Source organism: Anser brachyrhynchus, assembly GCF_964034855.1.
Source record: "Anser brachyrhynchus genome assembly, chromosome: 26".
Lineage (NCBI taxonomy): Eukaryota > Metazoa > Chordata > Aves > Anseriformes > Anatidae > Anser > Anser brachyrhynchus.
In genome coordinates, this window is record NC_137719.1 from 6,249,223 (window position 1) to 6,276,052 (window position 26,830).

At 53.2% G+C, this 26,830-nt stretch overlaps 2 protein-coding genes and 1 long non-coding RNA gene across 3 annotated transcripts; 2 read left to right on the top strand and 1 right to left on the bottom strand.

The window, feature by feature from the left end:
- Window positions 1-3,026: 3,026 nt before the first annotated feature.
- On the top strand, window positions 3,027-15,159 carry ERLIN2 (ER lipid raft associated 2). Its single transcript, XM_080568153.1, has 11 exons — window positions 3,027-3,199; window positions 3,310-3,391; window positions 3,517-3,563; window positions 4,306-4,367; window positions 5,264-5,389; window positions 7,338-7,411; window positions 8,024-8,082; window positions 9,358-9,449; window positions 9,776-9,865; window positions 10,977-11,056; window positions 12,116-15,159. The coding sequence occupies exons 1-11, from the start codon at window positions 3,093-3,095 to the stop codon at window positions 12,323-12,325; spliced, it is 1,029 nt and encodes a 342-aa protein (XP_080424279.1). The 5' UTR covers window positions 3,027-3,092; the 3' UTR covers window positions 12,326-15,159.
- A 1,433-nt stretch (window positions 15,160-16,592) lies between these two features.
- On the top strand, window positions 16,593-21,195 carry PLPBP (pyridoxal phosphate binding protein). Its single transcript, XM_080568154.1, has 8 exons — window positions 16,593-16,749; window positions 17,079-17,186; window positions 17,334-17,369; window positions 17,641-17,716; window positions 17,989-18,123; window positions 18,331-18,473; window positions 19,099-19,197; window positions 19,509-21,195. The coding sequence occupies exons 1-8, from the start codon at window positions 16,654-16,656 to the stop codon at window positions 19,644-19,646; spliced, it is 831 nt and encodes a 276-aa protein (XP_080424280.1). The 5' UTR covers window positions 16,593-16,653; the 3' UTR covers window positions 19,647-21,195.
- Window positions 20,976-26,708, bottom strand: LOC308182860. Its single transcript, XR_013942134.1, has 2 exons — window positions 26,637-26,708; window positions 20,976-25,699 (listed from the first exon to the last, which is right to left on the bottom strand). It is a non-coding gene; the product is annotated as an uncharacterized lncRNA (long non-coding RNA).
- Window positions 26,709-26,830: the final 122 nt, after the last annotated feature.

Consider the following 26,830-nt stretch of genomic DNA (forward strand, 5'->3'; position numbering starts at 1 on the left):
CTCCAAAACGCAATGCACAGGAATCAGGGGGGACGCTCCCCTGGGGCACGAGGTGTCCCACCGCGGCGGAGCTGAAATGCAAACCGTGTTCTCCGCATGCCCCCGTGCCCCTCGAAATAGCTGGGACGTGAAATAAGGACCGGGACCCTTCTGCTTATCGCCCCGCCAGCAAGGCTCGGGCAGGCAGGGAGTCAAAGAAAACTTTTCCTGCCGTGATTACAGCGCGGGTAAATAGGTGCATCTAGCACATGTGAGCAGTTTCCTCGTTTCCAGCTCAGGACTGTCAGGGGATGATTAATGACCAGCGCCAGAGAACTGCCTTGATTGCCAAGTGCTGTATTGTTAGCACTGACATGTAACGAGCCCGGACATACTTTAACACAATTCTGCACCGTAATCTGCAAATAATGTTCGATAGACTTAATTTGTTAAGTATTCTCCCCCCGCGCCCTCCCTCTCCCCACCTTCTTTCCCTTTCAAAACCCTGGCGCAAGGTGGTCAGGGCACCCCGTATTGTCCTGCAGCCCCACGAGCCTCTCTGGCTCCTTCTCCCCACCCAACCCAAATCGGGTTTTGATGCCTTTTCAGCCCTGTGCCCCCATTAATGCCCCACTGCAGAGCACCACATCCAGCCCCAGCTCTGGGGGCGCTGGGGCAGCCAGGAACTACGACGGCACTCCGTGCACACAGCGCTCGCTTTGACTTCGAGGCACTTTCCCAACACCTTATTAAAGAGCTATTAGGCCTCGTGGTTAGCGAAGTGCCGGGTTTGCCTTTCAGAGCAGCGTCCCTAGGAGTGGCCAAGCCTGGGGAGGAGAGCAGGGACATGCTGGGAGCACTGGGGGACAGGGATGGGATGGGATGGGGATGGAAATGGTATGGAGATGGGGATTGAATGGGATGGGGACAGGGATGGGGACTGGGCAAGGGCGAGCTTTCCGCCCCACTGCTCCCTGCAGGCTGCACACGGAGGTAACCTTAAACGCCAAAGCAGGAACTGCGGGGACAGAGTTTTTCCACCGCTATTCACAACTGTCAGGCAGTGATTAATGGCCAACAGGCTCCAAATTGCCTTCACTGCCAGCTTGGTATTGTTACCCGTGACAGTTAATGAGGTTGGACAGACTTTTACGCAGCACTTGCCGTGGGTCCTGGCCTCACCTCCCGCCGGGACGGTCCCGTCCCGTCCTGCCCCGTCCCGTCCTGGCGCGGGGCAGGACAGGTAACAGGGGCTGGGGGTGACAGCGTCGAGCAGAGAGTCTCAGAGACCTTCAAACTCCTCTCAACCTTTGCGGGAAAACCCACAAAATATTTTTACATGGGCTTCAATTCGGTGGGATGGGGAAGAGCGGGGTAGAGATCAAAAAGGCTTCGAGTGCCAGCGAGAAGTGGGTGCAATAAACCGTTTGTTAGTGTAAAAAGGTCCACGCTGCTAAAAACAGAGTCGCAGCACAGACACCCCCGAATGTTCCTGGCCCGAGGTCTAGAAGTAATGATTTTTTTGGCTTTTTTTTCAGGATTATTACAAATAATATTTACCTTTGTGCTAGTTCACATCTTGATGCTGTTAAACACGTGGCCACAGATGGTTTCCCATTCAGGGTAATGATATAGCGCCGATGTTATGAAGCAAAACCTCGCCTGCGAGCCAGAACACCCCACATTTAAAAATCTATTACTTTTCAATATTATATGAATGTATTTTGCTTCAGCTCAGAGCAATTTCCTAGTTTACCCTTATTAAACTGAGAGGGGGCTGAGCAGAGGCTCTTGATTTATGAAACACATACTAGATTCATTAAAACCTTTAAAGATTTAATACATTTTATCAGAGCCTTAAATCTGGGCAAGCATTTAAAAAAAAAAAAAAACTAATACAGGGTGTATTTCATCTCTGGCGCCCTTTTGCGCTTATTTAAGAGCTGTAAAATTTGGATTGACAAATATAGCAGATATTTCATTCCCTACTTCTAAACGGTGCTGAATCCTTCTGACAGGTTTGTTATATATAACCCTAGGAGATCTATCAACTGTAAAGATCAAATTATTTTACTTTATTGACGTTTTATACGTCTCTCCTATGTTTTTTAAGTCCCCTTCAACAATTATAGATGCGGAAGATTTAATATATTTTCACGTGCTCTGTCACTTTCCCCGTTATTGCCCCTCGGTCCGGCCTGGTCCAGATGGGGAACAGATTGCTGTGGGAGAGCCGAGCCCCGGCGGGGAGGCCGTGGGGGGCATGTCGGGGGGCACGGGCCCTGCTGGGTGGCCTTGGGGCTGGCCGGGGACTCGGCAGTGCCTGGAGGGACAGCATGGTGATTTGTGAGTGCGAGCAAGAGGTCAGTTCACGGGAGAACCTCTTGTGAGGGGTCTCCCCGGACACAAGGCCCTGGTGGGGGCTCGGCAGTGCCCAGGGGGGCAGCGTGGTGCTTCGTGCACATGAGCAAGAGGTCAGTTCACGGGAGAACCTCTTGTGAGGGGGTCTCCCTGGACAAAAGGCCCAGGTGGGGGTTCAGCGGTGCCCAGGGGGGCAGCGTGGTGCTTTGCACAAGCGAGCAAGAGGTCAGTTCATGGGAGAACCTCCTCTGAGAGGGTCCCCCCAAGCCACGAGGCCCTGGTGGGGGCTCGGCAGCGCCCGACCCCCTCGCAAAGGGCCTGGGGAGGCAGCGTGGTGCTTCGTGTGTGTGAGCAGGAGATCAGTTCATGGGAGAACCGCTTGTGACAGGGTCACCCTGGACACAAGGCCCAGGTAGGGGCACAGCAGTGCTCAGGGGGGCAGCGCGGTGCTTCGTACATGTGAGCTAGGGCTCAGTTCACGGGAGAACCTCCCGTGAGGGGGTCTCCCCGTCCTCAAGGCCCAGGCAGGGTGGTGCAGGTCGCGCCGTGCCCCCACATCTCCCCCTCTCCCTAGCGGGCGGGGGGCTGCATGGAGACACCGAGGGCCGCCAGGCGCCGGCGGGACTCGAACCCGCGGCCCCCGGGCTCCCGGCCCTCCGGCGCCCCCCGGCGGCGCCCCTTGGCGGCGGCGGTCGCTGGGTGATGACGCGCGGCGGGCGGGCAGCGGGAGCCGCGTCCCGCCGAGGCCGGGCATGGCCCAGCTGGGCGCCGCCGCCGCGCTGTGCCTCGGCTGCCTGGCCGCCGCCTTCCTCTCCGCCATCCACAAGATCGAGGAGGGGCACATCGGCGTCTACTACCGGTGAGGCGGCCGCCGCGGCCTCCCACGGGCTCCCCGGGCCTTCCCCGGCCCGGCCGGGCCCGGAGCCGCCGCTGACGGCCGCGTTTCTCTCTTGTCGCTTCTCTCCTCAGCGGCGGGGCGCTGCTCACCTCCACCAGCGGGCCCGGCTTCCACCTCATGCTGCCCTTCATCACGTCCTACAAGTCGGTGCAGGTGCGGCTGGGGGGGTCGGGGGGGTCCAGGGGGACCGGGGGGGGTTCGGGGGGCCGGGGCCAACCCCGGTTGCCGGGGGGAGGCCTGGCTCCAGAGGGGCTTTTCTGAAATATTTCTCCGTCCAGACCACGCTGCAGACGGATGAGGTGAAAAACGTGCCCTGCGGAACCAGGTGAGTCGCTTAGCTTCTGTCCCCTGTGCTTCCCCGATTTTGCTGGGCTGCTTTTGGTGCTTTCCCTTCTCCCCTTCCTCCTCGCCCCAGCGTGCTTTAAAACGCACGGCCTTGCTTTAAAACGCACGGCCTCGCTTTAAAACGCACGGCCTCGCTTTAAAACGCACGGCCTCCAGGGGCTCCGTCTCCCACCTCCAGCCCTACCGGATTCCCTGAGCTTCCACGTTTGGCGTTCATGCAGGTGCCGCAGGAGTTGGTACTCTAATTCCCAGTGCAGTTACTTTCTGCCACAAACAGGCTGCACCTTGCACTCTCTTCTTTTTTTTTGCAGCAACTTACGTGCAAGGTTTTAATATTATGAAAGCTGTATTTTTTTTTGTAAATAAGGTAACTCCTACTGTGCTTGCCTGAGCTGAAGCACAGGAAGAAAGTGGATTGCTCGGTATCATAGGACGGACAGAAATAGGGAAGGGACCAGGGGTTTTTATTTACATGTAGTAAACACTAAAAAAGATGATTTTTCTAAGCCTGGCTCCACATTTCATGATCCAGTTGCTGGAGACAGCGGGAGCCTGTACAAGGTGCGGGTGCCTGCCGTAGTGTCGCAGCGGTGCTTGCCGGAGGTGTGAATGCTGCGCTCACCCGCTAGAGGGGAGTGTCCCCCCTCAGAGGCCGTCCGGCTGCAGGGCACAGCTCGTGGCCTCCAGCAAACTTCCCCCTTTTCTTTTTCTTTCTTCTGCAGCGGAGGAGTGATGATTTATTTTGACAGAATTGAGGTGGTGAATTTCCTGATCCAAAGTGCAGGTGAGTTCTTCCCCTGTGACCCTGATAATCCTGCCAGCCAGAGGTGGTGGTGGTGATCTTGCTAGTGCGAGGTAAGGTGAAGAGGTCGTGCCTGCCCGTACTTTGATTTGGAGCTAGGGAGTGCACCAGGTATTCTCCTGTGTGCCTCGTGGAGCCCCGTACTTCCTGGGTTTGAGCTTCAAACCAGCTTTCCCTGACACTGTTTATTATTTCTTGCACATACTTGTTCTGTGCTACTGGTTGCTTCACCAATACCCAAATACCATCCATCACTTCTATTATTTGTATTATTGTGGCCCCACTGGGCTTTATGCTTCGGTGAAGAACTTCTGATTTGAACAACGAGGTGTGCAAGGGGCAGGGGAGTCTGTGAGCAGAAGGCTGGAGTCTGACACACCAGGAGAATGACCAGTCGGGCTTTTTTTTTTTTTTTTTTTAATTTATTTCTGTGTGGGTTGTTCGAATGTCTTGTTGGTTACAGGCATGATAACACTGCCTGGGTCATCGGTGTCTTACCCCGGGTGGAGGATGCCCTTCCCACGCTGCGCACAGACCACACGGTCTCTGTATTAAACTCAGGCACAACTCGTGTGTCTGCAGGGCAGAGACTCGCAGATAATGCAGCGAGGGCTGCTGATACTAAGGTGTCGCTCTGCTTACAAGGCATGTGGCAGAATATTGATTGGGATGGGATGAAGTGCCAGCAATAATTAAAACTCCCCTAAATGAAGTAGTTGGTTGTGGTGCAGCCTTCTCTTGCGGTGCTTTCGTCGTTTCAGTCTGGCTCTGTGTTTCTTGCTGCTGTGACTGAGCCAGAAGCCTTCTCCTGCGAGCGCCCAGCCTGTGGCATCCCTCTGTCCCAGCGGTTAACGCCACTGTCACGTCTCCTTTTGCAGTGTATGACATAGTGAAGAACTACACCGCTGACTACGACAAAGCTCTCATTTTCAACAAGATTCACCATGAGCTGAACCAGTTCTGCAGTGTCCACACGCTGCAGGAGGTCTACATCGAGCTGTTCGGTGAGCTGCCTCTCCGCCTTTCACTCCCGGGTTGATGGCTCCTTGAGCGATGTCTCTGTGAGCTCTTTGCATGTTCTGCCGGTACAGAAGTCGCTGCCCCAGCTGGTGGGCCTTTTACATGTCGATCTGGTGCCTGCTCTGTTTGGAATTGTTAACCAGTTACAGCTACTTGCTCCTTATCGTCTTCTGGTGCTGAGTGCTTCACCGTATTATAACAACAACAACAAAAATCCCCAAACCTGCCAGTGGTAGCAGAGGGTTTTAGGAGAGGGAGCAGTAATTCTGCTGTGTTACGTGTGTTTAGCAAATGTGACTGGTTAATCAGTTGCAGGATTTGCTAGTCCAGATGGAAAAGCCACTCTTCTGTTCTTTGCTGTTACCAAAAGCCCTGTGGGTTTGATTACTTGTGTGTCATGCGCATCGCCGCGGCTCCTGGGCTCTGCGAGTGAGTGCTAGAAGCCAGGGCTGCGTGGCGAGGGCTGGCTGACCTTCCCTTCCTCTCTCCGGACCAGTGGGAAATCAGGCAGCATGAACGCTTGGAGCCCGGTACAAGAGACAGCCTGAAGAAACGTGTTGGTTTCTTAGGAGAAATGGGCCGGTCCCTGCCAGGGACGCGTGTTTTCTTTATGGCCTTTGAGTGATAAGAAATCCCTTCCAGCATCTGGCAGCACAGCCGTGCTGGCCGTGGGTGAAGCGTTGCTGCGAACGGTTTGGACCCAGGGCTGACAGAATTACTGGCTGGGATTTTTTTAGCGCCAAGTGCCTGAAAGAGTACAAGGTGTTTGCAAACCGCTTGTCTGTTTAAGCGGGGCTTTCCAAGAAGCCTGGCTGTCCCCTTTCTGACAGGGCCTCTGCACCAAGTGTGGGACTAGGGCGCAGTTCCCCTCCTCTTCCTTTACGGGGCTGCTGGTGAATGTTCTGGTTCTTTGTCGATGGAGGCTCCAGATGTCGGCAGCTGCTGATGACAACTGCTTGAAACGGACTCAAGACAACCAATTTGCACAGAAGGAACTTGTATAAACCCCTGTGTAACTCTTTCAGTCTGAGCTGAATGTTTTCTGGCTCCACGGTTATGAAATGGGGCACAGCCCATTTCAGGCAGACTTATGTCATTCTCTGCCCCCACATCTGCAAGCAGGTGCAGGAAACTGATAACAGCTGTTTCCTAAACTCCTGGCTGAACTTCATTGTGAGTGTGAGTTCCAGCTAGCTAAACTGGGACCAAAGCAAATAATCAAGGAGTGCGATGTGATCACTTTCAAGGCTATTACATTTTATTTTCCCTTTGCATTTCTCAGCAGGCCCCAACTGGAAACACTGCTGTCCTTAGAGCTTTTCGCTGAAGAAGGGTTTTGTTTTGTGTCTCCTTTTGAAATTTCTTAGCTGTGCTGGAGTTAAACGTTCTGCGTTGAGCCAGACAGGCTTTACTGATGAAATTTTTGCAGCCTATTAAAATAACTAATGCAGCCATTTTACGTTTCTCCCTTTCCATTTTCTTTGTCTGCTGCTGGCGTAGGCACAGTTACTAATCAGTCATGATTTAGCTGGACCACATCTACTTCAGGATCCAGTTGGGAAGGTATCAGTAGGAAAGTGGGCTAGAACAGAGATTCTTTACCATAAAAATGCTACTTTTGGCTCAAAAAGAGTCCAAATTGCAGGTTATTGGAAACTGGGAAGGTCTTCATTTTATGCTGGCCGTGTTCCTGTAGTCTTTCCCAAGTCCTTGCCACTGGTCAGCGCTGCTTGACGTGCCGAGATGTGAACCTGCCCTGAGGTCAGGGATGGTGTTTCTCAGCCCACCACTTCTATATCAAACTTACGTTTCCACTTACTTTCCAGGAATAAGAAATCTGAGCTGTTCCAGCTAATTCTGTACCTGTTGGCAGCAAGCTGCCTTTGGGGGGCTTTTAGTTACTTTTTTTTTTTTTTCCTTCCCTCCAATCAGATCAGATTGATGAAAACCTTAAACTGGCATTGCAGCAAGACCTAACTACCATGGCCCCCGGATTAATTATACAGGTAATTGGGGTTCTGCTTGGAGATCTACAGACCGCGAGGGTTAAGGGATGACAGGAAATAAGCTGTAACTTTTAGAAAATTGCTTTAAAGTACGGCTATAAAGTTCCTTTAAAGCTTTAAAGTAAAAAAATAGCTTTAAAGTTCCCAGGGAAGTAGTGGAGTCACCGTCCCTGGGGGTGTTTAAGGAAAGGTTGGACGTGGTGCTCAGGGACGTGGTTTAGTGGGTGACACTGGTGGTAGGGGGCCCGGTTGGACCACATGATCCTGGAGGTCTTCTCCAACCTTGATGATTCTATGATCCAGTTTGTTTAACGTGAGGAGTGAGAGCAGTGTCCTTCCTGTCCCCTTGTAGCTTTGCCGTGTTGGGTTTCTCGTGGTGTTCCCCTGGTTACTCGTTCACGCAGGTTGTAACCTCCTGTCATGTCAGGGCATCGGTCGGTCCGGTGTTTGCTCTCTGTAGTTTGGAGCTGGTCACAATTTCTGCAGCAAGTAAAAGCTTTGTCTGGCAGAGCTTGTCATAAGTGTTAGCTCCCCCACCCTCTGCAGCCTCAGGGCCATTTGCCTTTTGATTGTTGGCTGCTTGCCTATGTTTTTTTCTGTCTCTCTTTCCAGGCAGTTCGAGTTACAAAGCCAAACATCCCTGAAACAATCCGGAGGAATTATGAGCTCATGTAAGTGCCTGAGACTTGCACCTCTGTTACCAAAAGGAGTCGGTCATCCAGATTAATGTGTTTTCACAGCGTGCACTGATCAGAGTGCCCTCTGCCAGGCCTGTGCTCAGCCTCGTGCTGCCTCGCTGCCGTTCAGAAAGGGGCTGGTGAGGCTGCACCAGATGTGTCTGTCACTGTAAATGGCTGGCAGGTCACTGCCGAGTTAGGGTGTTGCTCCATTTTGAACACTTGAGTGCAGGAATTATTTTCCCGGGGCCTCCTTCCCCTTGACACTGGCCCTACTTTACAAACACTTCCCAGAGCATGCGGGTGAGTGGCAGGTGGATAGATTCCACCACTAATCCTGCTGTTTGACTAGGATGGAGAAACTGTTGATTCAACAGGCTGAGGACCTGCAAAGCTTAGAAATAACTTTCTTTAATAGCACTTGACATACTGATCCCTTTTCAATGCTGTGAGCCAGCTGCCTTTTCTTGCACTTGATCATTCAGAAATGCTTATGTTCTTTGAGCACTCTGCCAACAGAGTCTACATAGGCCAGAATAAGATCCCTCTCGTCCATTCTGCTTGACCTTTTGGTATCGTGGTAAGTCATGCGCAGTAAGGGCATGATGGAATCTCAAATCAGCCTGTTCTTATCTGTTACTGTAAATCCAGTTGAGAAGGACTTGTTCTTGACTCTAATCTCTCTTCCCCGCCTGGGAGCAGGCACAGAGTATTTAAATTCTTTTGCATATATGTACACACACGCTTTTAAAACTTCTCAGTGTGCGCACAAAGCAGTGAGAGAGAAAAGGCTTTAGCAAGTAAAATGCACAGACCCACGTGACTGAATGAAGGGTGATTTCAAAGCCACGTACATCTGTCTTGTGGGAAATTTATAACAATCCGTGAGGGCAAGTTACAGGATTTTAATTTCTCACTTTGTTTTAATAGTGTCCTTGTTAATAGTAACCCATTAAACTTGCACGTGTGTAGTCAAGATGTTGTTCTATGACTTGCCTCTGCTGGAAGGCATTGTGGCAGTCTGCGGAGAGTAGCAGGGAATGTTTCACACCATCTTGACTGAAAAATCCTCCTGCTATAAAGGGGAGGAAGAGGTGCTTTAGTTTAGAAAAAAAAGCTCTGCAGGTAGATGCACTCACTTCCATCGTTGCCGCCTGCCCTAACCACACACTTGAGGGAGGATTAAGCCAACGGCTCGTCCTGAAGGTGAGGTAGGCCGGGCCACCTGATAGGCTCGCGTTTTGTAACTGACTATTTCTGGCTCCCTAGGGAGAGCGAGAAGACAAAGCTACTGATTGCAGCACAGAAGCAGAAGGTGGTAGAGAAGGAAGCGGAGACAGAAAGGAAGAAGGCCCTCATTGGTCTGTACAGCTTTGCCTGAAGGCAGTAGCTTACAGGGGTGTGTGACTGGGATAGGCAGAAAACAGAATCCAAACTGGGAGGGGGAAAGTACGCACCTGGTTTGCTGTTGGGTGATTTCTCTGCTGCTGGTCTGATGTTCTTCCAGAGAAACCCAAATGGGTTCCGGCTCTACCCACAAACGGGCTGACACCTTCTGAGGGCTGAAAATTCCCCCCACATTTTACTGCCACCAGAAGAGGGTGGGAAGGATTTCCATGGGTAAAGTTGGTTCTAGCAATAGGAAGACTGTGTGATGACAATGTGGACATGCTCTCTTTCATTTCAGAGGCAGAAAAAATTGCACAAGTTGCTGAAATAACTTACGGACAGAAAGTGATGGAAAAAGAAACAGAGAAACGAATTTCAGAGATCGAAGGTGAGTGATAACTTCCAGTAAGTAAATGTTCTGTAGTGACTGACCCAAAGATCCTAAAGAAAGGAGGGAGGGGGAGCTTCCATGCCAGTTCAATTCCATGCCAGTAGAGGATTCAGGTCTCCCTCATTCTTTCTAGTGTCCGTGACAGACCGTTCTGGTTGTTAGCCAGAGGAGTGGAAGTCTCAGGACAATCCATCCAATTTTTAAGGGTAGCTGCTCACGCAACTCCCTGCTAGTATAGGTAAACAAATGGCTTGTCCAGCTGCGCCGCTCTCAGATCTGGTCTAGCATGTATTACAAATATGTGGCTCCCCATTACAGAAGGAACATAAAGAGATCACCTTGAATCAGACAGATTAAGCTCAGCTTTAACTTGATGGCCTGATACCACATCAGTGTCATTTGACAGATAAAAAGAAGGAAAAAAAAAAGAAGAAAAAAACAGGAATGTGATAAAGAAAGGGGAAGTGTTTCTTTCCTTTCACGTCTTTGCTAGCAGTCAGGGAAGTTCGGTATCCCACACGATCAGACCCTTGACGCAATTTTTGATATTGCAGCAAAACAGCTCTCCAACATCTGTCCAAGGGGCAGAGCCTGTAAAGGTTAAAATTGCCTGCCCCTGTGTGCCAGAATCTTAACCTCAATATCCCAGACAGAATCCCATCTGGGGAATTGCGTTCGCATCAACAAACTTCATCTGTAGAGCAGTCTGCTGTGCTGCTCTTGGAGTCCTGTGCAAATGTCGTGGGTAAATACCACTTCTGCAGTGGAACAGTTGTTTCGTTTGCAGCACGAGAGTTAGTGGCTGGCTAGAGAAGAAAGAATATTCTCAGCCTGTGTGACAGGGTGGTAATAAAAACCTTATGTTTATAAAATGCTTTGAGGCCTTCAGTTGCAGATACAATTTACTTATTTAATATTATCATCCTGTAGCGTTTTAGATGTAAAGGGAGATCCCGTTTCTGGGTTTCCCACTTTGTTCCCTCTTGCCCTTGTCGTATCCCGTATGGTTTAGATGTGGTACTGGCTGCTTTAAAAAATTTTCCAGCTGCAAATGGTGCTAACGTGACTGGAAATAAAAATCTGAATGTGGGAGCATGTTTTCTTCCAGATGCTGCATTTCTTGCAAGAGAGAAGGCACGAGCTGATGCTGAATGCTATACTGCTATGAAAGTTGCCGAGGCCAACAAGGTATTGTTTCTTTATTCCGTGCCTTGAAGCAGGGCTCCTTACATTAGGCTACATAGAAGAACTCAGCAAAAGAGCAGTCTGTCTTTGTTCGCTCATTGTGTCTTGTTGTTTAAGCCAAAGACAGAAAAGTTATCTTTGAAACTGAAACAATAATTAGATCCTTATTTGCAAGTTCTCCTTCTCTCGACAGATACGTTTGTGTCAGAATATATGAAATACCTGGTTATGTCTGGAGACATCTCTGCCAGGTGCTGTAGATAGAATATTGGTTTCAGTGTTGCCCTTTCATCCTTTTGTAGTCAGAAGTGTTGATTCATTTCAATCTGCGAGCTGGCAGGTAGTCAAGGCAGGGAGATCTCTCATGTGACAGGCTTAGAGCAAACAAGAATTCAGGTAAATAACAAATGGAGCTGCTCTTATACACGAAACTAATTAGCCTGGCAAAGTCTTGCTCCTGCAAAAATAAAGTCAAAAAAAAAAATACTGGAAACAGAAAAAATTATATGGATACAATTGCCAGGCTTGTTACTGCCTACAGCAAGTTCCCAGAAAGTCCCAGCAGGAAGACTTTGTTTTGAAAGGGTCAGTAAGAATGGCTGGAGGTCTGAGATGTTTGTGCACAAGTTCTGTCCCAGCTACTCCATTCTCTCTGCTATAGCGTCGTTATCCTGAAGGAACGATCGCTGCTTTCTGAAACTGACTCTTCAATCTGCTCTGTGAAAAAAGCCAGTTGTATTTTTCTTTCTAGTAGCTTGCATTGCAAGAGCTTTCAGTGAATTATGGTCTTTAGAGCATCTCCATCTCTGTGGTACGTGTGGATGGAACTTTTCCCCAGCTGCTTCCATCGCTTTCTCATTTTGCCGTTTAGTCCCTGAAATATAGAGCTTTGCTTAGACACGCTGAAGGAGAGCTGCCTTCTGGGTACTCCGGCTCTTCAGCTGGAGAGGGGATGAGCATGCCCACGAGCGTTCTGGAGAAGTGGACGCCTTGTATGCTCGCGTCAGAAATTTGCTTTCAGACGAATCTGAGCTGTTGGTGATCTGTTTTCTTTTTGTGCAGATGAAGTTAACTCCTGAGTACTTGCAGCTGATGAAATACAAGGCCATTGCAGCAAACAGCAAGATATATTTTGGCAAAGATATCCCCAACATGTTCATGGACTATGCAGGTAGCCAGACTAAATTTGCAGAGGGACTGTCAGAGGGAATCCACGAAGAGGATGGGGCAGGAACCAGTGAGGACACAAAATTGCTTCATAACATCAACTGAAAAAGAAACGTTTATATTTGTTTTATATCAAAAGAAACATGAACTGGGAAGTTCCTTTTTGTTTTCCCCCTTTCCTGTACTGAAAGACTTAAGATAAGTCTTAATCCTCTCAATCTTTTGTATGACAATTGGACACAATGACTTTGGTATTTATGGGGTGTTTTTTTCTGGTAACTTCTAAGCACTCTGCTCCAGATAAGTCTGCTAGATGCACCTCTCCTTGCCGATGGGCTAATAAACCCAATTACTCCGGCGAGGCTAGCTAGGCTATTTGTTCTGCAGCCAGCTTAGATGGGTACTTGATTTTGGATTGAGGTGGTTTGTAGCAGTTGAAAGCAAATAAGTTTTGAGATTTTGGCGGGAGGGGGATTGCTGCTATGACTTTTTTTTTTCTTGTTGGAAATTTCCAGTACTTAATTTCAAACCCCTTAAAAAAAAAAAAAGAGGTGCTAGACTTTTGTACACTACCCGTGTCTGCTTGAAGGCCCGGACATTGGCCAGATGGTGGGTCACTGCCTGTGCTCTGTGGCACTGGGACTAGCAGTTTGTGTCCACTCCAGGCCCATCCTGAGTGCAAGGTGTAGCAAATCCATGAAACCACCTTTTACTGAGGTCTAAGCCAATGTGTTTTACCTCAGTAGGGCAGCTAAGACCACGTGCACAGTGAGTTATAATAGCTGTAGTTAAGTGCTGCAGGCTACCTAATTACCTTGGAGGGGGATCTAAACCTTAGACCACGCATCGCACAGGTAGTGGCCCAAACTACTCATCTTCTGCATCATAACACTGGTTCGTTTTCCATTTGTCATATTTGGGTTGGGCAAAGGGGAGTCGGAATTTTGTAGTCCTTGCCAGCGGTGTTATCTGCTAGGTATGGGGCTTAGGAATGCTGGCAGGGGCAATGTCCTGCCAGTGGCTAATTGGACTTAGCTCCTGGTGAAACCAGACTGCGAGCATGCTGTTTGTCACAGTCATCATAGTTAGAAAAACTAGAGAGAGAAAGAATTTTTGTCTCAGGGACCCTGACTTTGCAAAAAGCCTTGCTAGTGAGTATCTGCTTGAATGACTAGGCCCACGGTCATTACAGCGCATCATCTGCTGGTCTGCAAGACCAACTGGATTTCAGTGTTTGTAGTTTCATATTAGAGATAATGTTGAGGTAAACCGAAATGAACAGAACAGTTTTACTGGTTTTGTTTGTTTGTTTTGTTGGTTCTTTTTTTCGTTTTTTTTTTAGAATAGATCTTTAGAGGAAGATTTGCTGGTAGCAAAGGACACAAAGCATCGTCCTGAAAAAAACTACAGGGCAAAGATGACAACCTCTTGTTGCTGGACTGTTCAAAGAGGAATTTTCCTTCTTTGCTCAGAACAATGCTATGTAGCATACCTTTCACTTCAGAAAACTGGTTAATTTTTCACATACCAGATGCAGAGAGGTAATAGCTTTTAGTTTACACGGATACGAAAATGGAGGGGGTGTTAAAGACAAAAGTTCAGGGTTGGAGAATTTTTTTCATCCTCTCCCGCAAATCCATCTGCCACTTGGCAGGAGAGCCTGTTTATTAATTGCTGTTATAATTTGCAGCCAATATATCCATATAAGATGATGAAAGTGTAAGCACTAAGTTGGTCAGGGACCAACCTATTGAATTTATGATCTTCTGCCCCAAACGCTTGCTACTTACTACTCTTCGTTTCACTCTTCAGTGTTCTAAATGTGCATTAGTCTTTTTAATAAGGCAGTCACACTAAGATAGAAATGGGATGAATTTCTGCTGCTCATTCCAGTATTTTCACTTCAGCTTTATTTTCCCTGTTAGGAGAATGACAGTTGATACTTGAAAATGCAAAATAAAAGATACCATCAATTTCTGCTGGAGAAAAGTTCCATCTCGTATGTCATCTTTGTGTTTGCTGGAAAAGCTGAGCTAGGAAAAGTTCCATCTCCAGACTGATACACTAGAAAGCAGTGGTCCAAAATTGCATCAATAGGCGGTAATATTACTCACTTTTGTAAATTGGTCTCTGCAGGAAGATTATGAACAGGGAATAGCAGAAACATAGGAATGAGGTGATGGTACCTAAATCTTTGAGTACCTGAATGTTTGTTTCGGACTGTTCTACATTCACATAAAGGATTTCCATTAGTAACTAAAAAAACCTGCTTTTTATGCAAGTGTTTTCACTAATGAAAAGACCCAAATAAACCAAAGTGGTATTATAAAATATGTTTTTGTATGACTTTACAGTAAAACGATAGTTTGGAATAAATAGGTCTTAAAGATTTTTTTTTTTAATTGAAAACATTACTGCTAAAGTATTTCTCAGAGGAGGGGGGAGAACAGAAAAAGGAGTAGCCAGTATTACTAATTTCAAACCCACATTTTAAAACCATTATGGAACCTTCATGATTCTGCATCATTGAAAACCGAGTAATTTAGTTAAACTGTAATAAGAGTGGAAAATGCAGAAACAAGTTGAAATAATACCAGTCTTTACAAGCCAAAATTGTTATTTTTTGTTCAGATTCTTCATTATATGTATAATTTCCTTAATTTTCCAGAGTAGTCACTACATGTAAATCTTTATTTGATCTCTCTCTTTAACTGTCATTCTGTCATAATCTCCATGATCTTGCAATCTTGAAATGAAGACTGAATTTTAAAACCACTGTTTAACAAAGCAAATAGAGGTTTGTGGCATTGCTGATAGCTGGGAATTGCTGGCAGGAGCATGGTGATGCTTTACCAGCATGGTTGTTGATCTTATGTATTGAATTAAAAGCCTTTTTATTTTGATACTTGCTATGATAATAAAATGGCCTTCAATTTTAATTTGTCTGTTTTTATGGATGACCTTTAACACAATGCTTGGATATATTTGCAGGGGAAGATTTACCAGGGGTAAAAGATTTACTGAGGTAAATCTCCAGGAGGGGATCAGCAGCATGAGGGGCAGACGAGTGCCTGGGCTGCTGGGCTGTGAGAGTTCTCCCTCCCCAGGGAGCATAAAGCAGAGCTCTGGCGGAAGACGGGCAGAGGTGCGTCGGCTCAGCAGCCAGCTGAGGAACGCTGCAGGCGTTTTGACCCCGCTTAGCTAAACCGGGTAGTGAAAAATACAGGAACGAGGCTTCGGTGGCAAACGTCTAGGATTTGGTAAAGTTTGCAGAAAATCATTGTCATGTTTTACCAGACAAAGGGCAGGAACCTTCTGGGTATTTGGGAACAGCTGTGTAAATACTGTCATTGCTCAGAATATGGGGAGGGAGGGCGAGTTCTGCACATTAAGGCAAATATTTTAGTAAATGGGTTCCAGCTGGCAGTTTCCCATTCTTTCCATTTGACTTGCTGTGATAAAGCCTGGCATTGTCTGCAGCCCCACAGCCGTGGGGCCTCCAGTTCCCCATGGCTTAGTTCTGACTGTGTGGCTACCATGGGTGGCTGCCGCGTTTCGTGGCCGCGCTCCAAGCATCTCCCACCGCACATCCCTGCCTTCACAGTTGCTTGCTCAAACAGGGCATGCAGAGCAAGTGGTGCAGCCCGCGCTGGTTATGTGGCTGGTTTGTTCGTTTAGCGTTGGAAGTTGCACCCTGGAGGAACGGTTCTTTGTGCAGATGGCAAGAATCCCATTTCTTTGGGGGTGGATCTGGGGGTGGTTTCGTGGTGTTTTGCTTTTGACTGTGCCAGGCATGCAGCTCGCAGTCAGTTCTGCGTTGTCGGGGGCTACCTGCCCTCCGACCAGCCGAGGCTGCTGGCCACCAGGCTTTATTTCTCCTCGTGAAGGTCGCGGGTTGCTGCAGGTGCCTTGCTCCGAGCCTGGCAGAGGCGCCTGCTCGACGCCTTCTCTTTCTAAGAAGCTGCAACCGGTGGAAACCTGATGGAGCTCCTCTGCGGGAGGAGGATGTTGGGGTGCAGGGACAGGCGCTGACAGCTCCTCGCCACCCATCGCAGCCTGGCAGCGACCTCGGACGCGGCACAGCGCTCACGAATTTGGGCTACAACCCAGGTAAGGCCTGAGGGAAGGGAAGGGTGCACACCACGGGCAGCCATAGCCGGGCCCCTCGGCCTTGCCTTTCCCCTCAGCATCCCCGAGCTGTCCCCGGGCCCCCCGGGTGCCCTTGGGGCGCCCCCGGGTGCCTTTGACTGCCTTTGGGGCGCCCTCTGCGCTGTCCGCCATGACGCCCCGACCTTCCCAACATGGCGCCGCCGCCGGGACGCCCGCCCCCCCCCTCGCCATTGGCCGGCGGCCGCGACGGTGCGCTGCGATTGGCTGCGGGCGGGGGGCGGAGCGCGGCGGGTGTGTGGCGGAAGGCGGCGGGGCGGCCGGGGATGTGGAGAGCGGGCATGGCCGCCGGGGAAGGGCTGGGCCCGGCGCTGCGCGCCGTCACCGAGCGGGTGCAGCAGGCGGCGGCGCGGAGGCCGCAGGTGAGGGGCCGCGGGTCGGGGAGGAAGCGCCCCCCGCCGGGGTAGGCCCGCCCGTCATGGCGGCAAGGCCCCCGTCGCCATGGAGACGGGCCCGCATCGCCGGGGCAGGCCCTGGTTGCCATGGAGACGGGGCCTGCACCTCCACGGGACCCCCCCCGGGCCTAACGGGACCCCCCCGGGCAGTGACGGGACCCCCGTGCCCCCTCCGCCGTGTCCCCGGGCCCTGGCGGCCTGTCAGTGGGGCTGGGGGCCTGGGGGACAATGTGGGAGGCTCGGGGACCCCCCCTCGCCCTCTGGGACCCCCCCCCCCTTACCCCCCGCTCCCCCAGGGCCTCCCGGACGTGCAGCCGCGGCTGGTGGCCGTCAGCAAGACGAAGCCCGCCGAGATGGTGATGGACGCCTACAGCCACGGGCAGCGCAGCTTCGGGGAGAACTACGTGAGTGTGCCGGGCTTCGCTGGGGCCCCGGCGCTGTGCTTGCCGGGGCACACGCGGCTCCAGGAGCCCCGCTTCCAGCGAGGTTGCTCCTACGGCGTGATCTTCTCTGGTGTGATCTTAACAAGAGGTTGTCTTGGGTTCTCCTAGGTTCAGGAGTTGCTAGAAAAGGCATCGGACTCCAGAGTAAGTTGACAGTTTCTTAAGCATTCTCTCCCCTTGCATAGTTGTGTCCTGAGGGCTGTTCAAAGTCCTGGCTTTTCTTAGGGAGTTTGTTATGGAGGTGGTTTGATCCTGCTGCTGAAAAAACACCGTGCCTAGCAAGGGAAACAAAACCCGTGTCTGGTAAACAAAAGAAGAAGACTGGATGTCTGGTGTTTTGTTTGTGGGCAAACAGGGACTACATAGGGGAAGGGGGAATTGTCATTCAAACCTAACTGTTCCTCTCTGCTTCCAGATTTTATCTTCTTGCCCGGAGATTAAGTGGCACTTTATTGGCCATCTGCAGAAAAATAATGTCAACAAGTTGATCGGTAAGCTCTGTTTATCTCTGTTTGACCCTACAGGCAGTATTCTTCCAACGTTCAAATAATAACCACCTTTCTCACCTATTAGTACTAATGATTGCAAGCTAGCAAGAAACGCCAATTAGCGAATGAAACAATGTGATACTGCCCCATTTTTCAGTCCTGATTCAGTCTGTTTGCTATCTCTTGCTGTAGTCTGCTGCTAGCTGTGCACAATTGTAAATACCTTTGCTCGTGTGTCGCACAGGCAGCCCAAAGCCTCTGTGTTTTCTCTGTAGCTGTCCCTAACCTGTTCATGTTGGAAACGGTGGATTCTGTGAAGCTGGCAGACAGAGTCAACAGCTCATGGCAGAAGAAGGGGTCACCTCAGAGGCTGAAAGTCATGGTGCAAGTTAACACTAGCGGAGAGGACAGTAAGTGGCGGACGCTTTTTCTGATGACACACACGTTTGTCTCACTGACTCGATAGAAGAAACAACTTGAGTGAGATTTGTTGGTTTGTGCTCTTAAGGAGTTTCTCTGTGCTAAAATGAAACTTCACCATCAGTTAGCTTCTGCCTGGCTATGGGGAGGGGAGTTTTCTGGCAGAGCTTGGCTCAAATCACCCCACTTTTTGCCAGGTAAGCATGGCCTGCCTCCCAGAGACACCGCAGCCGCTGTGGAGCATGTCATCAACAAGTGTCCAAGCCTGGAATTCGTGGGGCTGATGACAATTGGCAGCGTCGGACATGACCTTAGCAAGGGGCCAAATCCTGACTTCCAGGTAAGATTTTCTAGAAGAAACTGTCAGCTGTTGGCTGGCCTCCCGTTACAGTCAGGATACGAGTCTGACTGTAGACTACCGACAGAAATGCACACCTGGCTCAGGGCAGTACAGACCCGTGCAGCGTCAGCGTTAATGAAGGTGTTGGGCTCCTTTCTGCAGAGGTCAAGGTGCATGTTTATTTTTGGTCCCATCTCTTCTGTGAAGCTGTAGCCAGGATATTGGCAGGGGCACGTCAGGTGGCAATTTTTATCCGAAATCCTCTGGTCCTGCTTTCAGGTGAGGTTTCTGTCAGCCTTTTTTGCACGCTCTGTGTACGGGGCTGCGCCAGGCAGAGGAACTGGGTCTCTGTTCCTTGTCTGTCATGCTGGTGTGATAATTGGTTGTCTTCAAAGGATGTGTAGGCTTGTAGGTGCACACATTGTCAGCAGTGCAGCCTGTAATGGGGAATCTCCGGTGCTCTCTTAGTGCTGCAGAGCACGCCTCAGCAGGAAATGTGGGAACTTTGCCTCCTGTATGAAGGAGACTGCAAAGAAAGCCAGAAATTGTTAGCCGTGAAACCTTGGAACTGAGCTGGTGTGGCTGTCATCAAATGTGTGATCCTGTCTTTCCTCCTTTCTCCCAGGTGCTGCTGTCTTTGCGGCAGGAAGTGTGTGAGAAGCTGAATCTCCCCATTGAGAAGGTGGAGCTGAGCATGGGCATGTCCACAGACTTCCAGCATGCAGTAAGTCCCGCTCCCTTCTGTGCTCCTCTCGGGAGCCAAGCTACCCTCAGCAGCAGCAGGCATCCAGGTGTTCAGCCCAGGCGTCCTCTGCTTGGATGGAGGTCCCGGTGGTGCTGTTCCACGAAGAACAGCTCTCCTGGTCCTGGGATACCTTTCCGGGGATCAGAATAGACCCTGGCTGTAGCTGCAGATGGCGAATACACGGGGAGCTGTCCTTCTGTGACGTGGGGAGCGTTGAGACTGGTTGCAGACTGCACTGACGGGCGGGTGGCAGCCTGCTCTGAACTCCTCCTTTCTGTCTCCTTTCCTAGATAGAGGTTGGATCCACAAACGTCAGGATTGGAAGCACTATTTTTGGAGAGCGAGATTATTCCAACAAAGCAGATGGTGGCAAGGCCCCGGGTGAAACTAAAGGAAAAACAGAGGCCTCAGCAGCACAGGGCCACTAGGTGGGAAAGTGGCCTCGACAGAGGACAGATGATCAGAGACCTCACACTATGCATTCTTACCTCCCTCCTCGTCAGCACCTGATCGTGACGGTGAGAGGGAATTCCTCATAGCAGAACAGAGGCCAGAAATGCCTCGTAACTTATTGTGATTATAGAGTACCCATAGAAACTGGAAATTTTTATTACCGACAAATGATAAGAAAATTGAAGGTTGAAAGTGACTGTGTAGTGTCTTGGCTACTTCGGGCTCCTTTTGGATAACTAGGTTGAAGAAACTAAATATTTGTCAGGATGGAGATGCTAATGAGCAAGATGTATCCGCAGCAGCGTCAGTGATTTCGTTGTTGCTGAGGACTAAATTCTTCGTTAAGCAAATTGCAGTGTTGCGAGAGACCTATAAATGTTTCCTCACCCCCAGTAAAAGTTTTGCACGTGGTTGCTATTGAGCAATGCTTGCAGAGGAACTACGTGACAGAGACATGCCGTAACACTTAGTGGCACTGAGTGATGCCGGAGAGATGACATCCATTTAAATGGCAGATGAACAACAAGCACATGTGGATGGAGGAAGAATGCAGTCGCCAGCGTGAGTTCATGGCCTCATGTTTTGGACGCAGATTGCGACCGTCTTCTCGTCTGACGTTCGTATTTGTTCTCTCAGACTGACACTGCTAACTCTTCCCGTCAGTTACATGTCTGCTCAGACCTTCTGGGATGCTTTCAACCTTTCCCTTCCCCCTCGTGAAGTGTGGCTGGGAGTTATTTTCGTCCTGCGTAGTAGTTCTTGACACCGTGTGTTCTGTTTGGTCAAAGCGGGGCTTTTCTACGAGCTCCTTGGTCTCCTGGCTTGCTGTTGCTTCCCAAGGCAAGTCACGTAACCATTTGGTGCCGCCGCCACCCCGTCCACATCTGTGTGAGGACAGCAACAGCCTGCTCATCTCAGAGGGCAGCAGCGAGGTTTGCTAGAAGTCCTTTGGGAAAGGTACTTCAGAAAGTAAAGTAGTAGTATTCCGCTGGGTTCTGGGTTCCTGAAATAAATCCTCTCACCACCGACAGTTTCTAGACCACATCTTACTGCGTGAAGTGCTGGTCTGGCCTTCGCGTCTCCTGGAGGAGGGGACAGGGCTCTCCTCGTAACCGTTTCTTCAAGGTGTGAGTAGAAGCTCCTGCATTATGTCACGTGCTGTTTGGCCAGCGGTGGCTGCGGCAAGTCTCTTGTAACGCGTGTTACAACTACATTTTCTGGGCTTTTGTGTACTGCCAAGAGGAGGAGACTTTGGTTGCCAGCAGAAACATCCTTCCCAGGCTTATCTGTGTGTGTGTGTGTGGTTAAAGCTAGCTGTTGGGTTTACTTTGACTATAAATGCTGAATGTAAATGAACAGAGTAAAGCACCAACCTGTCACGGCCACACGGCTTAGCAGCCACATGCGGCCGGAGCTGCCCTCCGTGGAACTGCGCCATGTGTTGTCTCATAGCTTGTTAATAAAAAGTGGTGAGTTTGAATACCATCTGTGCCAACTATAAAGCTATTAAAGATGCTATTTTTACGTTCTGGCGTGGTGAATAAATGCCCCGAGAGTTGCTGAAGCCTTGCCCTAACCTGGAGTTACTGTCTGGTGAGACTCGGTTGTCTCCGGAGGGAGGGAGGGAGGGCGGTGGATTGAACGACAGCTGGAACAGAGCTGGCAAAGGGAGGGGAGGCTGATCTGGAGGGGAAAACATTGCTGTGCTGGGCGAGAGGCGAGATGCAGTGAGCTGTTTCTGGAGGAGCCCTCTGGGTGGCACTGCTCCCCAGCACCGGGGCACCGCGCCGGGCCCACCGAGCCAGGGCCAGCAGCTGCTCTCCTCGTGGGGCAGGTACGGCTCGGTAATTAGCCTTCCAATTAACCATTTTCCGTCTGACGGTTGAATTTAATCCCTTCCTCTTCCACCTCTTTCTCCCCGGAATTTCAGCACGGGTGAAGCACGCTGGCCAGAGATCTGCCCGCAAACTTCACAGCATTAAAAGTTTTGTTTGTTTTGCAGAATGAGCTCAGGATACGCGTTCTTCCCTCCGAATTTGACTCAACTGTGCACAGACAGCCAGTGTCCCTGCAGCGTTTGTTTGCTAGAGAAGCGCTACTTTTAAGGCGTTGGCTAAACAAGAGGGCTTCACCGTGACAGTTCTTCCTGCTGGAGCGCAGAAGAGTGGGATGGTTTTATGCAGAACATCTGTGGGAACTGTCTGGTTTATGGCTCAGCCTCCTGCTTTTCCTCTCTCAGGCGTTTTGTGCTTATTTCCTGAGCTGAAACTGAACACCAGCCACGCTTAATGAAGTGGTTAAGGTAAGCGTTCACGGGTGGCTGTGTGGCAGGGCAGGATTTGTCCTGGCTTCCGTGCCCTGGAGGTCCGACAGCCCAGCGGTTCTGTAGGAGCAGGCCGGCTCTCAGAAGTGTGTGGTCCTCTGCTTTTCCCATCCGTTACGTGCCGTCTGCTAAAGACGTCGAGAGCTCCCCCGGGCTTTGATGCTGGCCTCCTGCACAAGCCCTCTGCGGCTCCGGAGAGCCGTGCCGCGCGGTGCTGCGAGGCTCCCAGCTGCGGGACGTCCCCTCTCCTGCAGCCGGGCTGCGCAGGTGGCCAGCGGGACGGGGCTGGGTGCGCTGCCCCAACAGCCGCGCCGGCTGCAGCTGCAGCGCTCCGACAAGGCGCTGAGGAGGAGAGGAGCACGGCGCAGCTTCTGCTGCCTCGCTCTGCAGCTGTTTCTCTCGCCCCATCCCACTTCCAGCAGGCCTTTTTTTTTTTTTTTTTTCTGAGCACGTCATGTTCCTCGCTCCTCGTGTGGCCGAGCCTCGCTGAGGTAGGTGCAGCAGCCGCAGGTGCCTTCTGCGCCTCCTGCGTCCTCAGCGCCCGCCTGCACTCCCGCTCGCCCTCCTCGGGCACGCGGTGCCTGCCCACGAGGGCACGGAGCCACGGTGCTGGTGCCACCAGATGCCCACCAGGGCAGCACAGGGCACAGACCCCCCCGCTCCTCCTGCAGACGTCACCCAGCTGCTGGTCACGGGAGCAGGGCCAGCAAGGCGCAGGTACAGGCTCCCAGCCCGTTATTGAGCCGCTCCCCGGCTCGTAGGGGCAACGTCACTGTCAAAGTTTGCCTTGGAAGAACACGTTCAGAAGGCAAAGGCTCGGTTGTGGCCGGAGGGACCCCTCCTCGTGACTTCGCAGCCTCCGCAGCGGGCAGAGAACCTGGCCGTGCCCAGCCCCTGCAGTGCCGGGTGGGCTGGGGGCCGGCCGCGCGCCCCCGAGGGTCCCCAGCACCGCGGGGCAGCGCCGGCAGGCGAGCAGGACTGCACATCTGCTGGGGAGGAACTCATCCCCGGGGATTTGAGGAACATCTGTGCGTTGGCTGCCTCTAAAAGGAATAAAGCTGCAGATTATCCTGGGCCGGGGCAGCGCGCGGCCGCTTCTCCTTTCATGGCTCTCGGTGAGCTGAGCGTCTGAGGCCGGCCGCGGGGAAGCGGCGGTGCCGCAGCAGCAGCCCCCCCCCTGCTAGAGGCAGGAGGTAAGAGTCCCGGCACTGTTCGCTTCCCCTCTTCCACCGAGCCAGCCGTGATTTATTTTTTACCGGATAACATCTCCTGTGCCGCAGAGGATCTGGCTGGGAGCTGCCCTCCCTGCCGAGCAGCGGGCTGCGCCTCCCGCAGCAGATGCGCAGGGGAAGCGCTGGGTGCGAGGCCAGCTCCGCGAGGGGAGGGCCTGGAGGCACGTGAGAGCTGTCTGCTCGCCCTGTGCGGCGCTCGATGCGATGGCCAGGCCCGCTCGGGGACCTGCAAATCCCCGCGTGACGGCCGAGCACCGCGTCGCCATGCCCCTGCTGTCTCTCCGCTCCTGCTGCGATTTGGGGTGCGCTGGCCCCGAGCTCGCTTCCAGGGATGGCGCTGCTGGAACTCGCACCCTGCGGCTACCCCGTGGCTGGGAGAAGGAGCCAGGGCTCCTCGAGCTCGTCGCTGCCCCATCTCCCGCGCAGCTTTGGCCCAGGGGAGCTCGGGGCCATGGGGCTGCACCCAAAGGAGCACCCACTGGGGCTGTCCTGGGCAGGTGAGGGTCCGGAGGCGGCCGAGAGCCGCTCGCGTCCCGGCCCCGCAGCCCGCTGCAGCCCTTCAAAGTGGGAAGCGTGTTTATTTCTTGGATATCGGGTTTCCGGCAGGAAGGCCGGCAACTGCCAAGGTTTTTATTGGATCCCAGTGAAAGGAATTTCGAGCCCCGTGCTTGTTGTCTTTCCCCGCGCCTGCGGTGGACGGGGAGCGTTTCTGCCCCCCCGAGCGGGAGCCAGGGGTGCGGGGTTTGGCACCGGCACGTCCTTAACGTTGGGTTGGAATCGGATGCCGCCTCGTCTCCCTGGCAGGAGGCGTCGGAAGGGATCGGGGCTGGGGGGCTCCGGGGAGGCGTCGAGAGGGGCTGGAAGGGGTTGAAAGAACCCGAGCTCCGTAGGGCCCGAGCCACGTGGGACGCGTCGCTTGAGCTCAGCGGCGATGGGGCTGAGCATTTCGCATTTGTTATTGGTTTGGACAAGGTTTTGACTGTTCTTGGAGGTAACTTTATAGGGGATTAAGATTCTGAGGACCACGTACAGTGGCTTGATTGCTTCAATGTGCTGCGGAGACAGCTCCAGAGCCCTGATTGTCCTCGGATGCTTCCAGCACTGACCAGTATCCTGCCGGGCTCGAGATCTGTGCCAAGTCCCGTCCTGTCCACGCACAAGGAACTCTTAGATTAATGCCGGGGTTTTCCAGGGCCCTTCCAGCCACGGTTATGGAGTCCCTGCCCTCAGAAAAGGGGCACGAGGCCTGCTCTGGGTCTGGGTCAGAGCTTCGCTCAGTGAGAGCAGGCGTGCAAGTCCCGGCCTCGCTGCGGAGGAGCCACGTGCGAGCTGCTGCGGTCTCGCTCGGCCCGTCTCGCAAAGAGGCGCAGAAATTTGGGGTCCTGCTGCCAGCCCCTGCCCTGGTGGGTGCCGAGGTGGCTCTGTGCGGTGCCTCCCGGGGCTGTTGTGCATGCTGCAATTCCCGGAGAGAAACATCTCTCCTTGCGGGGCTCGCTGCAGCGGCAGAATGTCGCCCGGGACTGCAGCCCACTGTGTCGGGATCTGGTGCACGCGGACGGGGTGCAGCAGCCTCTGTCCCACGGTGGGGACACCCAGGGAGCGGGCTTCAGACCCCAGGCTGGTCTGCTGCGGGAGGAGGAGGGAAGGGCCCGCTGCCTTCTGCGGGGTTTGAGCGGGAGGCAGGACGAGGCAGGGCTCCCTGTTTTTGGGGGGAGTCAAGAGAAAGAGACTATTCCTCCTGTTCGCCGCAGCCAGCTCCGCACACGCACAGGATCCCGGGGCGGATGCTGGGCGCAGGCGGTTTCCTGTTGCTCTTCCAGTTTCAGCTGCAGGGTCCGGGACCAGCATCCTGCGGCGCTCAGCACCGCAGGGTCATTTCTGCGGTGGAAATTCTGCTCAGTGGAAAGAAAACAAAAGGGGGGGGGGGGGGGAACACGTGGGTCCGCTGCGCGGTTCTGCTTTACCAGTGAGTCGGTGCCAAGCTCCCGCAGCCGGGGCTCGCGTTGTGCTCTCGGGGGGACCCGAGGAGCCTCCGCTCGCCGCTGCCGTGCGGGAGGCGCTGGGGCAGGGCTGAGCATGGCTACGGGCGGGTTGGGAAAACGAGGCCACCGCTGGCTAAACCGCTCGCGAACTGCGCAGGAACCTCGACTGCTCATGCTCCCAAAAACAAAAACGCATGTGGAAGCAGCTTGGGAGTGTGTGCTGACGAGCATCTCCTCTTCCCACCGCCCACCGCCGCAGCAAGACGTATTTATTTAGAGAAAGGAGTCGATTTCTCTTCTCACTCAGGAACTGTTGGTCCTGGAGAGAAACTGCATTCCCCGAGCCCCGTCCTGTCTTCTTTCCATGACCCTCTTCCTCTGCTCCCTGGCGCGGGTGTCCCGAAGGCTTCATCGCGTGCTTTTGATCCCTTCTCATTAAAACTGCAGCGAGCCGTGTCCGGGGAGGAGATGGGCCCTGGGAGGAGAGGGAGCTGGGGGCAGAGCAAGAGGCAGCGGGGACAGGGGAGGGGGAGCAGGAAGGAAAATATTGAGCTTAGCGTGAAAACCACCGGAGCAAGCAGAGCCTTAAGCAAGCGGGGATGAGCGTTCGCCGCGGAGCGGGGCCAGGAGGGAGGCACACGCGGTGTCTGCAGGACTTCGGGCAGGGGCGACCGGGGTAGTGCAGGGGTCGGGGGGCTGGCGAGGGGGGTCGCAGAGCCCCCCCCCGGGCAGGGGGACGAGTGGGGCTGCAGCACCCTGCGCTCGTCACCCCTGGGTCACAGCAGGGGCTGTACGGACAAGGGGGGCTCTGTGTGCCCAGGGCTCCAGCTCTGTCCCTTCCCCACCCTGTCCAGGGCTCCAGCTCTGTCCCTTCCCCACCCTGTCCAGGGCTCCAGCCCTGTCCTTCCCCACCAGTACCCAGCTCTCCAGCTCCGTCCCCTCCCCACCGCTGCCCGGGGCTCCAGCCCTGTCCCTTCCCCACCCTGTCCAGGGCTCCAGCCCTGTCCCCTCCCCACCACCGCCCGAGGCTCCAGCTCTGTCCCTTCCCCACCCTGTCCAGGGCTCCAGCCCTGTCCCTCCCCACCAGTACCCAGCTCTCCAGCTCCGTCCCCTCCCCACCGGTACCCAGGGCTCCAGCCCTGTCCCCTTCCCACCACCGCCCGAGGCTCCAGCTCTGTCCCTTCCCCACTCTGCCCAGGGCTCCAGCCCTGTCCCTCCCCACCAGTACCCAGCTCTCCAGCTCCGTCCCCTCCCCACCGCCGCCCGAGGCTCCAGCTCTGTCCCTTCCCCACTGCTTCCCGGTGCTCCGACTCTGTCCTTCCCCACTGCTGCCCAGGGCTCCGGCTCCATCCCTTCCCCACCCTGCCCAGGGCTCCAGCCCTGTCCCTCCCCACCGGTACCCAGGGCTCCAGCCCTGCCCCTCCCCACCCTGCCCAGGGCTCCGTCTCTCTCTTCGGAGCACCCCTCGCCCTCCGGGCGCAGGACGAGGACGGGGCTCTCCCCTCTGCCCCCCGGCCCCCATCCCCGCTCCCCCCGGGGCTCCGGGCGCCCTCCCGGCTCCGCGGCCGGGGCGGGCCGGGGGAGGCGCCGGGGCGGGCCGGGGGAGGCGCCGGGGCCGGCGG

Excerpts from the sequence above, each read along its gene's own strand:
- ERLIN2 (XM_080568153.1), top strand. The coding sequence starts at position 3,093 with ATGGCCCAGCTGGGCGCCGCCGCCGCGCTGTGCCTCGGCTGCCTGGCC. Across the intron at positions 3,200-3,309 it reads CACATCGGCGTCTACTACCG|CGGCGGGGCGCTGCTCACCT; the intron begins GTGAGGCGGCCG and ends TTCTCTCCTCAG. Across the intron at positions 9,450-9,775 it reads AAGGAAGAAGGCCCTCATTG|AGGCAGAAAAAATTGCACAA; the intron begins GTCTGTACAGCT and ends CTTTCATTTCAG.
- PLPBP (XM_080568154.1), top strand. The coding sequence starts at position 16,654 with ATGTGGAGAGCGGGCATGGCCGCCGGGGAAGGGCTGGGCCCGGCGCTG. Across the intron at positions 17,187-17,333 it reads GCAGCTTCGGGGAGAACTAC|GTTCAGGAGTTGCTAGAAAA; the intron begins GTGAGTGTGCCG and ends GGGTTCTCCTAG. Across the intron at positions 17,370-17,640 it reads AAAAGGCATCGGACTCCAGA|ATTTTATCTTCTTGCCCGGA; the intron begins GTAAGTTGACAG and ends CTCTGCTTCCAG.